This window comes from Leptonychotes weddellii, chromosome 9, assembly GCF_054177405.1.
Source record: "Leptonychotes weddellii isolate Sample4059 chromosome 9, ASM5417740v2, whole genome shotgun sequence".
NCBI lineage: Eukaryota > Metazoa > Chordata > Mammalia > Carnivora > Phocidae > Leptonychotes > Leptonychotes weddellii.
In genome coordinates, this window is record NC_138377.1 from 81,600,894 (window position 1) to 81,611,898 (window position 11,005).

An 11,005-nucleotide genomic window follows, 5' to 3' on the forward strand; every position below is an offset into this window, starting at 1 on the left:
CTCTGAAAAACAAACTGAGGGTTCTAGAGGGGAGGGGGGTGGGAGGATGGGTTGGCCTGGTGGTGGGTATTGAGGAGGGCACGTTCTGCATGGAGCACTGGGTGTTGTGCACGAACAATGAATCATGGAACACTTCATCTAGAACTAATGATGTAATGTATGGGGATTAACATAAGAATAAAAAAAAAAAAAAAGAAGTGGCATTTGGAAGTGTACTTGTTCTTAACACTGTGGACACATATGCCCCTGATAATGCATGGTTTATTCAGACAATGAATGCTGTGTTTTCAGTGGGAGGAGATGTCATGCATCCTGATATTCCCAATAACTTTATGAGACTGCTTGCGGAAGGTTAGTAAATTACTGCATTCTGTAAAATAGAGATCCAAAAATTAAATGTTTTCTTAGAGAATTTAGTGGAAGTTAAGATGATGTATCAATTTCTTTGTAGGTTTTGATGATGAAACAGAAGACCAGCAATTAAGGCTTTATGCAGTTCAGTCTTATCTCACTTTACTAGATGTGGAAAATGTGTTCTATCCACAGAAATTTCTTCAAGTTATGAGTTGGGTAAGCGAAGTACATTAGATCATAAGTATTTATAACATTTTTTATAAAACCAAATACTAACAATGTATTTCCTTCAGAAGTCATTCAGTTCTACTCAGCATGCTGACTCCAGCTGTCAATTTTCTTTCCCAGTGGCTAGTTTCTGTCACTTAACTATCCACTTGTCTGTTCATTCTCCCTGCCATCTCACTGATCTGGTCTTTTAAGTATAGATAGTTGGTTAGATATCTGTTTGTGTCTACAATACATTTGTTGTGTTTTCTGTGTGAATGTTAGAATATGTGAACACCATGCATCTGTGTTATATTAGTTTTCTGTTGCTGTATGTTACCACAAACTTAGTGCTTAAAACAACAGAAATTTATTGTCTCACAGTTTCTGTGGGTCAGAAGTCGAGACATGGCTTAGCTGGGTGCTCTGCTTAGGGACTCTCAGAGTTGCAGTCTGGGTGTTGGCTGGGGCTGCTGTCTCATCTGAATCTTGACTGGTGAAGGATCCACTTCCAAGCTCATGTGGTGTTGGAAGAAATCAATTTCTTGCAGGTGTAGGACTGAGGGTTTGAGATCCAGACTGTTGACTGTAGGCTACTCTTAGCTCCTAGAGCTGCCTTCCGTTTCTTGCATGTGGGCCTCCCTACATGCCTCCTTGCTTCATCAAAGCCAGCAAAGGAGATCATCTCTTTGTAAGAAGAAGGTCACATTTTATGTAATATAATCATAGGTAATTGCACGTATACCATCACCTCTGTGTATTCTTTGGTGTGCATATGGGTGAGTTTCTTTAGGGGGAGACTTGGTGAAGTACAACTACTGGATCATAGGATATACATATTTTAATATTTTATACTTTGGCCAAATGTTAGCATGTTAACTTAAATTTTACCCAGACTTTTATTTATTTTTCTCAACTACAGGAAAGTTGAAAGACTAGTATAATAAATACCTCTATACTTTCCATCTGTATTCCCAGTTAATATTTTTAACCACCTTTGCTTTACTGTATCTGTATCTATATGTAGATCTACCTAAATACAGTTTGTTTTGCTGAGTCATTTACAATAGAGTGGCAGACATTATGACACTCCATAAAAAATTCAACGTGTATCTTCTAAGAATGACATTGTCCTGTCATAGAACCATTATTACATTGGTAATAAGAAATGTAACATTAATCCATTAATATCACTTACTATATAGTCCGTGTTCACATTTATCCATTTGTCAAAAAAAGGTCTCTTATGGTTCTTTTTCTACTATTCCTAATCCTGGATCCAGTCAGGGTTCACAAATTGCATTTGGTTGTCTTTTTAGCCTCTTTTATTTTATACTGACCCTCAGTTTCTTTTTGTTTTCATGACAGTGATTTTTTTGGATGAATACTGTTGACTTACAGAATATCCAGCATTCTGAATTTGCCTCATTATTTCTGGTTTGGTTAAACATTTTTTTTTTTTTAAAGATTTTATTTATTTATTTGACAGAGACACAGCGAGAGAAGGAACACAAGCAGGGGGAGTGGGAGAGGGAGAAGCAGGCTTCCTGCCAAGCGGGGAGCCCGATGCAGGACTCGATCCCAGGACCCTGGGATCATGACCTGAGCCGAAGGCAGACGCTTAATGACTGAGCCACCCAGGTGCCCCTGGTTAAACATTTTTAGTAAGAATACTACATCAACAATATATACTTTCCACTGCGGCATCAGGACGCATATAGTATCAATTCCTATAGTCACTGGTGATTTTAAGTTTCATTGTTTGGTTAAGATGATGAATTTTAGATCTCTCCATTATAAAGGTGCTCTTTCTCTTGGACATTTATAGCTAATCTGTAAGGTGATTCTGTGTGGCTCTGCATGAACATCTTTTCCTCAACTGCCTTTCACCAATGGTTTTAGTACTGGTAATCCTTGCCTAAATGGGTTATTGTATTGGCAGCCATTTCTTTTTTTTCTCCATGTCACTCTGTATATTTATAGTGCTTTTATTTCTTTCTATAACATACAGATTCTGTACAAGTTTTGTTAGATTTATGCTTAAGCATTTCATTTTATTTAGAGCAGTAGTAAATAAGTTGTATTTTTAATTTTGGTTCCCACATGTTTGTTGCTAGTTTATTCAAGTACAATAGATTTTTGTATTTTGATCTTGTCTTTGCAATCTTGCTTTGCAATCTTTGCAACCTTGTTGAACTCACTAATCTAGGATTTTTTTTTTTTTTTTTTTGTAGATTTCTTGAGACCTTGTTAAGAATTTTTACATCTCTGTTTATGAGATTTTTTTCTACTCTGTTGGTTTGGTTTTGGTCTGAAGTCAGGAATGCTCTTTCCTCTTCCATGTTCTGGAAAAATTATATAGAAGAGTGTTGTTTAATTTTTAAGTGTTTGGAAAATTTCCTGTTACTGATTTCTAGTTTGATGCCATTGTTGTCAGAGAAAATACTCGATGAATTCAGTTCTGTTAAGTTTGTTGAGGTTTGTTTTATGGCCCAAGTTACGTCTTACTGTATGTTCTGTGGGTGCTTGAAAAGAATGGGTATTCTGCTGTTGTTGGATGGTGTGTTCAATAAATGTTGATTAGATTCTCTCGGTGATGGTCTTGTGACACAGGTGTTGAGATCTCTAACTATGTGGCCTCCACTGACACTGTGAAGGGGTCATCTTGCTATGGCTGAGCAGTGGTGAAAGTCCTGACTCTCCACTAGGCTTCTGTTGACACCACCCTAGCGGAGGTGGGGAGGGGTCCCTCTTTGTACCTGGGTAGAGGTGAGGTGGCTTCATATGTGGTCTTCATGGACACTGTGGAGGAGTGGTCCTCTCTACAGCTTGGTGGGGATGAAAGTCTTGGCTCCCCGCCTGGTCTTCTCTGTCACCACCCTTGTGAGGGAAAGGGGGTGCCTCTTACAGCTTTGTAGGGGTGGAAGTCTTGGCTCTCTGCCTTTGCTGTGTGGGTGGGTCTATGGTTTTTTTCTGTGTAGTGCTTGACTGGAGTAGAAGGGTTATTGTCTGAAAGTTTTCTGGCCTCTTGGCTCTTTGGCTAGAGGGCAGGCTTTTCTTGAGGCCAGTTTGTCTGCGCCCATTGGTGTTTCCAGGTTGCTGGCCTACCAGAACCCAGTCTGGGGTTTATGAGGTAGCAGATAACCCACTGTACTATCCCAGCGTCCTTAGCAGTCAGCCTTCTTTTCTCCACGTATCGGTGTCTTTTTTTTTTTTAGATTTTATTTATTTATTTTTTTGACAGAGAGAGACACAGTGAGAAAAGGAACACATGCAGGGGGAGTGGGAGAGGGAGAACAGGCTTCCCACGGAGCAGGGAGCCCGATGCGGGGCTGGATCCCAGGACCCTGGGACCATGACCTGAGCCGAAGGCAGATGCTTAACGACTGAGCCACCCATGCGCCCTGCTGGTGTCTTTTTATGTATGCTTTATATATAACATCAAGGGTTTTTAGGTGTACTTATTGGGAAGAATAGGGGAAAATGCATCTACTCCATCTTCCCATTAATTTTTGAACTGGGATTTAGATTACTGGCTTTTAGATTTAGATTACCACGCAAAAAATTATCTTGCTACTTTAAAGATTGAACTTATTTAGTTCTATTTATTTTTCCTCCTGTTCTTGTTACTAGCTATAAATTTTTCCTTCCCTGTCACCTCACCTGCCTGTTGTTTTTTTTTTTCCTGCTGATGCCAATGTTACACCAAAGACATGAAAATACTCCATAAGTAGCACTTAGGAAAGATCTCACACTCTATGAATTATCAGTTTATGATTCTTAGGCCAGTAGGATTATTTATTTAGGTGATTATAAATAATCACCTAAATAAGTTAGATGTAAGAAAAAAGATATGTAACATAGATCAGTGTTCCTCAGAGTTTCTTCTGTGGATCATCTATATCAGAATCAGCTGATGCTGGTTCAAAATGTGTATTGTAGATCCCCACCACAGACATACTAACTCAGAATATCTGGGGGTAGAACCTAGAAATCTGTATTTTTATGAAATACCTCAGGTGACTCTCATGCATATTAGCATGTGAGGACCCCTGGTTTAAGTGCTTATTGCAAAATAAGTAACAGAATGTGGACATGCGTGTAAAAAGCAATAACCAAACCTGAAAATCAGAAGAAAGTGAACTTGTAAAGGTATGCTGCTTTATATATTGTTAATGATAAAGATGTGGAAACCTTTTTATATTGACTTCCAATTCTTATGTAATTTTGAATCTAAAATGTGTAATTTTATCCTTATCTAATAATTCGCCATGAGAGTATGTTTAATCTAGAGTAAATTGACTCCAGCAGTAGCTACTTTGTTTGGATCTCTGAGTACAATTTGCTCTGTAACTTTATATTTCTATATAAACATCTCTTTGTTTTACTCATAGGTGTTAGGGGAGTATTACTACCTCTTAGATAAGGACACACCAGAGGAAGTCCTAACCAAGCTCTACAAGTTACTTATGAATGCCTCGGTTTCTTCAGAAACAAAAGCCTGGTTAATCGCTGCTGTTACCAAGTTGACATCCCAAGCACACTCTTCTAACATAGTCGAGAGATTAATCCAGGAATTCACCATATCTTTGGATACTTGTATGAGACAGCATGCATTTGAATTAAAACACTTACGTGAGAATGTGGAACTTATGAAGAGCTTGCTTCCAGTTGATAAGAGCTGTGAAGACATGGTGGTAAGGCATCTGTATTTTAGCTTCGTAAAAATTGCATTGTCTGTAAACAGAATAATTCTTGCATTTGTGAGGTATCTGGAGTATATCAAAATACAGTTTCCGTAACACTGAAAATGAAGGTTGGAGTTTTTCTCACATTAGTATGACAGAGAATTTGAGAGCTTCAGGTGAGTAGTGATCCTGAATAGTTGGGACTAGAGGAGTATATCTTCTGGAGAACTGCAATGAAGGCATTTATATCCAGTGACAATCGCTTTTAACATACGGTAATTCAAGAATTAAACGTTTTTAGTTTCCTTTGAATTTTCCTAATATGTTGTTTAATTATTACTGTGTTTTCTATGAGAATGTAAAAAATAGTTCTCTGTTGCATTTTGTCCACCTAGTATCTGAGTTCTTTCCCACTTTGGAACCTGATCACCTACCTTTCCTTCTCCCACCTCACTTTCAGCTGCCACCCTTTTTAACCTAATGGGCTCAGTTACTACTCACCCTCTGAGTGTATACTGGTCTCTCCCCTAGACTGGCATAAATTAGGAAGTTGCCAAAAGGAAGCCAGATTTGTACAAATTTTTATTTGTCAGGTGTCCTATAGTTGAGAAAGAGGAGAGGAGGGGTAGCATTTCCACTAATTTTGACTCAGATTTTCATGGCTTGTATTCATTTTGAACCTTTGTTCATTGGTTCTTTCAGATAGCTCCTCAAGGGCAGAGGCCTTTTTCATGTTTGGTAGGCATTCCAGAGCCATTCATTGAAATGGTGAATATATACGCTACACACAGTATTAAACTAGGAAGTAACCTGTTTCCTCTTTCCTCCAGTAGAAGATAGTGATGATGACATAGCTTCATTGTGTAAGAATCTTATTGAAACTAAACCTTTCCAGATTCAGAGTGTGACTTGCCGCTTAACTGTTAGAGATTCACCTGCCCTTCTAATTATCTGAGTTGTTACCGTACACTTGGCTAAAGCAGGAGAAGCAGACCTGTGGCTTCTGAAGCTACGGCTGCCATATCCTTTTGTATAGATCTCACTCTTTGCTCACTTTTTCTTTTCTCCTTTTCCCCTTACTCTTTCTTCATCTCATTTCTTTTCACTTAATCATTCTCTCGTACCTTTCTATTCCTGCTGAAATTAGGTAATTTTCCATAGATTTGTGAAAAAGCATTTTCAGGTAGAAGAGAACAGGATGGTTAAATCAAAGGCACTCTGGGAGTCGGAATAATGGCCTCCCCACGGTGTACACACCTTCATCCCTGGAACCTTAAATGGTAACAAGGACTTTGTAGATGTGATTAAGTTAAGGATTTTGTGATGAGATTATCTTGGATTGTCCAGAAAGCATGATCACAAGAGTTCTTATAAAAGTGAGGAAAGAGTCAGAGAGGAGAAAGCCAACTAACAATAGAAGCAGAGATTGGAATGATGTGGCCACAAGCCAAGGAATGGTGGCACCTTCAGAAACTGAAAGAGATAAGGAACTTACTCTCCCTTGGAGTCTCCAGAAGGAACTAGCCTTGCCAACACTTTATTATTAGCCCCCAGCAGCAAACTAATGCAGACCCTGTAGCTCCTGGTGTAGGTGTCTCTTCTCTAGTAAGTTACAATTCTCCCATCCAAGTACTAACCAGGCCCGACCCTGCTTAGCTTCCGAGATCAGATGAGATCGGGCATGTTCAGGGTGGTATGGCCGTAGACTAGGTTACAATTCTCATGAGGGTGGGAACTGTCTTTGTGTCAGTCATAGCACCTAACATATGATTCTCTAACATATTGGATGCTCAGTTTATTCTGCAGTGCAGTGAAATTGATCACAACTACAGATGACTTACTTTGTTACATTCTTAGCTAACTGTGAATATAGATGTTTTAGAAAGGTAGAGAGTTTGGTAGCACTTGGTAGCACTTGTAGAATTGAAGTTTAGTTTTACCCTTAAAAATTATTTTTGGGACATATGGATTAAAATTAGTTATGTGAGTATACAGTTTACTGTTTAGGGTAAATTTTTTTAATTTCTAATTTTTGCTTCACTTTAATACAGGTAGATGCTTCTTTATCTTTTCTGGATGGTTTTGTGGCCGAAGAACTTAGTCAGGGGGCAGCACCTTACAAACCTCACCACCAACGGCAGGAGGAAAAGCTTTCTCAGGAAAAAGGTAATTTTTCATGGGTCTGTAACAAGCTAAATTGTAGGGACATCATTTTTTTAATGCAATTGACATTATAGTCATGTAATATAAATAACTGAGGATGTTTACTTTTATCATCTCTCTTTAAATCTGCTTGTGACTTGTTTACCCTGGTTAGGTCTTTGGATACCCAGAAAAAAGAAGTTAGCCCAGAGATATTTCCCAAAGTCATAGGCTCCATATACATAAGCGCCTAAGATAGCCATTCTGGAATTTTGAAAGAACTCGAAGGTGGAATTATCATGTTGGGTCGCTGTGCTAGACAGAGGGCTGATAGTTATTCACATGAGCATATCTATAGAAAAGTTTGAAAAAAATATCTGATCACCATGGACTTGTGAGTTTCATTTTCATTCTGAGCAGTCTTATATAAACTGTTAGAATGCTTCCTCCGACAAAATATCTGATCAGTGAAGTTAGAAACAGCTAAGAAAAGAAAGAATAACTTTACATTTCAGAAGTGTAGCCTGTCAGGGAAAGATGCCTGTCATGATTTTGGTAAAGAGGAAATCACCGAGATGTTTGGATGATGGATGGGAAGTATGCATATGAATAAAGAGAGACCACTGCGTATTCCCTTTGTAGGAGTTCAGAATGGTAATACTGAGAAGTTCAATGCTGAAAGCTCTTTTTCTCCCCATTTATCATCTAATGATTTTGTTGAGTACTTTCCAGGCTCTGTGGTAAGCATATGAGTACAATTAACTGGTTGATCTTAAAATGACACCGAAAAAGTATAAGTTGCAGTTCAGCCATCTACTTCCTTCTCCTGACTCTTTCTGCATACTGTTATTTTCCTCCTGCTCCCTACACACACATGAACTCTTACATGTCTAGTTAACTTTTAAAAAAATCTTTGGCCCTTCCAGTCATTCACCTCTGTAAAGATCTTGGGAAATTTTCACTGAAGAATGAAAATAATGTGGTTTGAAGTTCATTCTCAGCCTCGAGCCTTTCCAGGCCTTCCTTAGATGACAGTGCTTAATTCTGTTGTCTCAGGTTTGGAATTGTATCTGTCTCCAGATGCTGTCCCCTTCTATGTCTAGTTTTTTTTTCTCTCCACTCTTAAACTCTGCTTTTGATTTTGAATTCTTTCTGCTCTTTGCTTAAACTCTATCTTTACTTGATCTTTGGCTTAAACTCTCTTTTTTTACTTGTGCATAGGAAACATTTCTTGAGCTCTTCACTGCTACTTCATTAACACAGAGGCTTGATAACTGTCACAGATGCTATTAAAAAGAGGTCAAAATGGGACAGAAAGTTAAACTACATGATTGAAAAGCTTAAAATGGGAGGATTTTCTATTGAAAAGGACCTTGGAAGGATTTAGAGAAGTGATTTCTTTTTTTTTTTTATTATGTTCAGTTAGCCAACATGTAGTACATCATTAGTATTTGATGTAGTGTTCAGCGATTCATTAGTTGCATGTAACACCCAGTGCTCATCACCATACGTGCCCTCCTTAATAACCACCACCCCACCCCCCCCTCCGTTCTATAACCCTCAGTTTGGTTCCTGGAGTCCACATCTCTCATGGTTTGTCTCCCTCTCTGATTTCCCATTCAGTTTTCCCTCCATTCCCCTGTGGTCCTCTGCACTATTCCTTATATTCCACATATGAGTGAAATCATATGATAATTGTCTTTAAAGAAGTGATTTCCAAACATGATTATGAATCAGAATCACAGAAGTTTTAAAAAATGATACAAATTTTTGAGCCCTACTCCTGTATCTTTTGTTTCTGAATCTCTGAAAGCTTGGCCGTATGTGGGAAATTCTACAAAGTCATCTTGATCCTGGTTATCAGATCAGCATTTGGAAACTGCTGATTAAGCCTGAACCCTTCACTTTATAGATAGAGAAGTTAAGGTCTAGTTCATGTACCCAGTTAATACCTGATGTATATCAAGAACTCAGTTCTCCTGGTTATTAATTAGCCTATTAGTTTTTTTTCTACTGCACATTGATTTCTCATCTATATCATTCTTTTAGGTATAGAATTTATTTATTCTATCCTAAACTAATTTATTTAATTCTCTTTGGATTAGGTGCTGTTTCCTTTGGAGGAGACAGTATAATAGAATACTTGAGAGTGAAGCTCTAGAACCAGGGTATCTGCTTTCTTATCTGGCTCTATCATTTTTCCTATTTTTGTAATCTTTGGTAAGTTCATGGTAAACTGCCACAGTTTCTCTTTTGTAAAATGAAGATAATTATTAGAGAAGTTCACATTTATATTTTATAAGGCACTTTTTATGATTTAAGAAGGTCCTTTGTATTAAAATCCAGATAGTCCAAAAAGATAAAAATATGCCAGTTAGGATTAGGTATAGCTACATAGCATATTAGAAAACAAATAAATAAAATGTGTCCTTATACAAGGCAGAAAATTACTCCTCTTTCCCATTAAAGAAATTCCAGAAATAGGCAACCTAGGATTGATGATGGCTTCATGAATGTAAAGGAGGAAGGGAGAGAAGAAAGATGTTTTTTCTTCCAGGAAGATTCCTCCCAGAAGTTGTGCACAGAATGTGTACATAATTTCATTGGCCAGAACTCAAGCACATGGCAGAGGAGTCTGGAAATGTCATTTCTTTTCTGGGTGGCCATGTACCTAGCTAAGAAGCAAGAGTTCTGTTACTTAAAAGAGGAGAATGGATATTGGCATCTGCTCTACCACAATAACAATATGAATTTTTATGGCTCTTGATTGAATTCATTTGGGTATACAGATTCAAAGGAATCTGAACCTGAGTAAACCTTATTCTTTGCAGTAAGGGAAATTTCACATTGAGGGCTCCATTAGTCCATTCAGTATAGGAATGTGCCTGAGAGCATTTTGTTAAGCAAAAACACGGTTGTCTCTTCATTCATAGCTCATTAAACATTTTTGTCTGGGAGCAGCAACTTTTCAGTGGCCTGGTTTATCAGTTATCTTTCCTAATTGGATGTTCCTTTAGTTTCTAAGGGAAGTGAAAAGATAAAAGTGAAGTATCATTTGTCTTTGATCAACTAATGGCATGTAGACGGTAGTCGACATTCAATAAATCATAGCTACTTTATTACTATTACTGTAATTATTTGATTAGATCATCTCCAGAGTCCCTTCCAGCTTAAAAATTGTCATTGGAGGGGTGTCTGGCCAGCTCAGTTGGTGGAGCATGCGACTCTTCATCTCGGGGTTGTAGGTTTGAGCCCCATGTTGGGTGTAGAGATTACTTACAAAAATAAAATAAAAAATTAAAAATTGTCATTGGATTCTAACCTTTAGTTATTTTATATCAGTAGTGAATGGTACCTTTGATAATTCCTGCTTTTCCCTCCTAACTTTTGCTTTGTTTTAAATATGAACTTCTGTTATTGTTTTAAAATTCTAGTTCTCAATTTTGAACCATATGGACTCTCCTTTTCTTCATCTGGCTTCACTGGACGACAGTCTCCTGCTGGCATTTCTCTTGGTTCAGATATATCTGGGAATAGTGCAGAGACCGGGCTGAAAGAGTAAGTTCCTTTCTTACTAAAATCGAGAACATAGGAGTATTTTTTTGTTTTTTTAA

General features: G+C 37.9%; 1 protein-coding gene across 1 annotated transcript in view; it reads left to right on the plus strand.

Annotated features, from left to right (window-relative positions):
* Positions 1 to 11,005, plus strand: part of AP4E1 (adaptor related protein complex 4 subunit epsilon 1) — a 46,115-nt gene that overhangs the window by 18,096 nt on the left and 17,014 nt on the right. Inside the window, exons 9-13 of the mRNA XM_081831859.1 lie at positions 239 to 351; positions 452 to 570; positions 4,956 to 5,258; positions 7,301 to 7,415; positions 10,826 to 10,949. Of these exons, the coding sequence (XP_081687985.1) occupies positions 239 to 351; positions 452 to 570; positions 4,956 to 5,258; positions 7,301 to 7,415; positions 10,826 to 10,949 (774 nt within the window). The remainder of the gene's footprint in view (positions 1 to 238; positions 352 to 451; positions 571 to 4,955; positions 5,259 to 7,300; positions 7,416 to 10,825; positions 10,950 to 11,005) is intronic.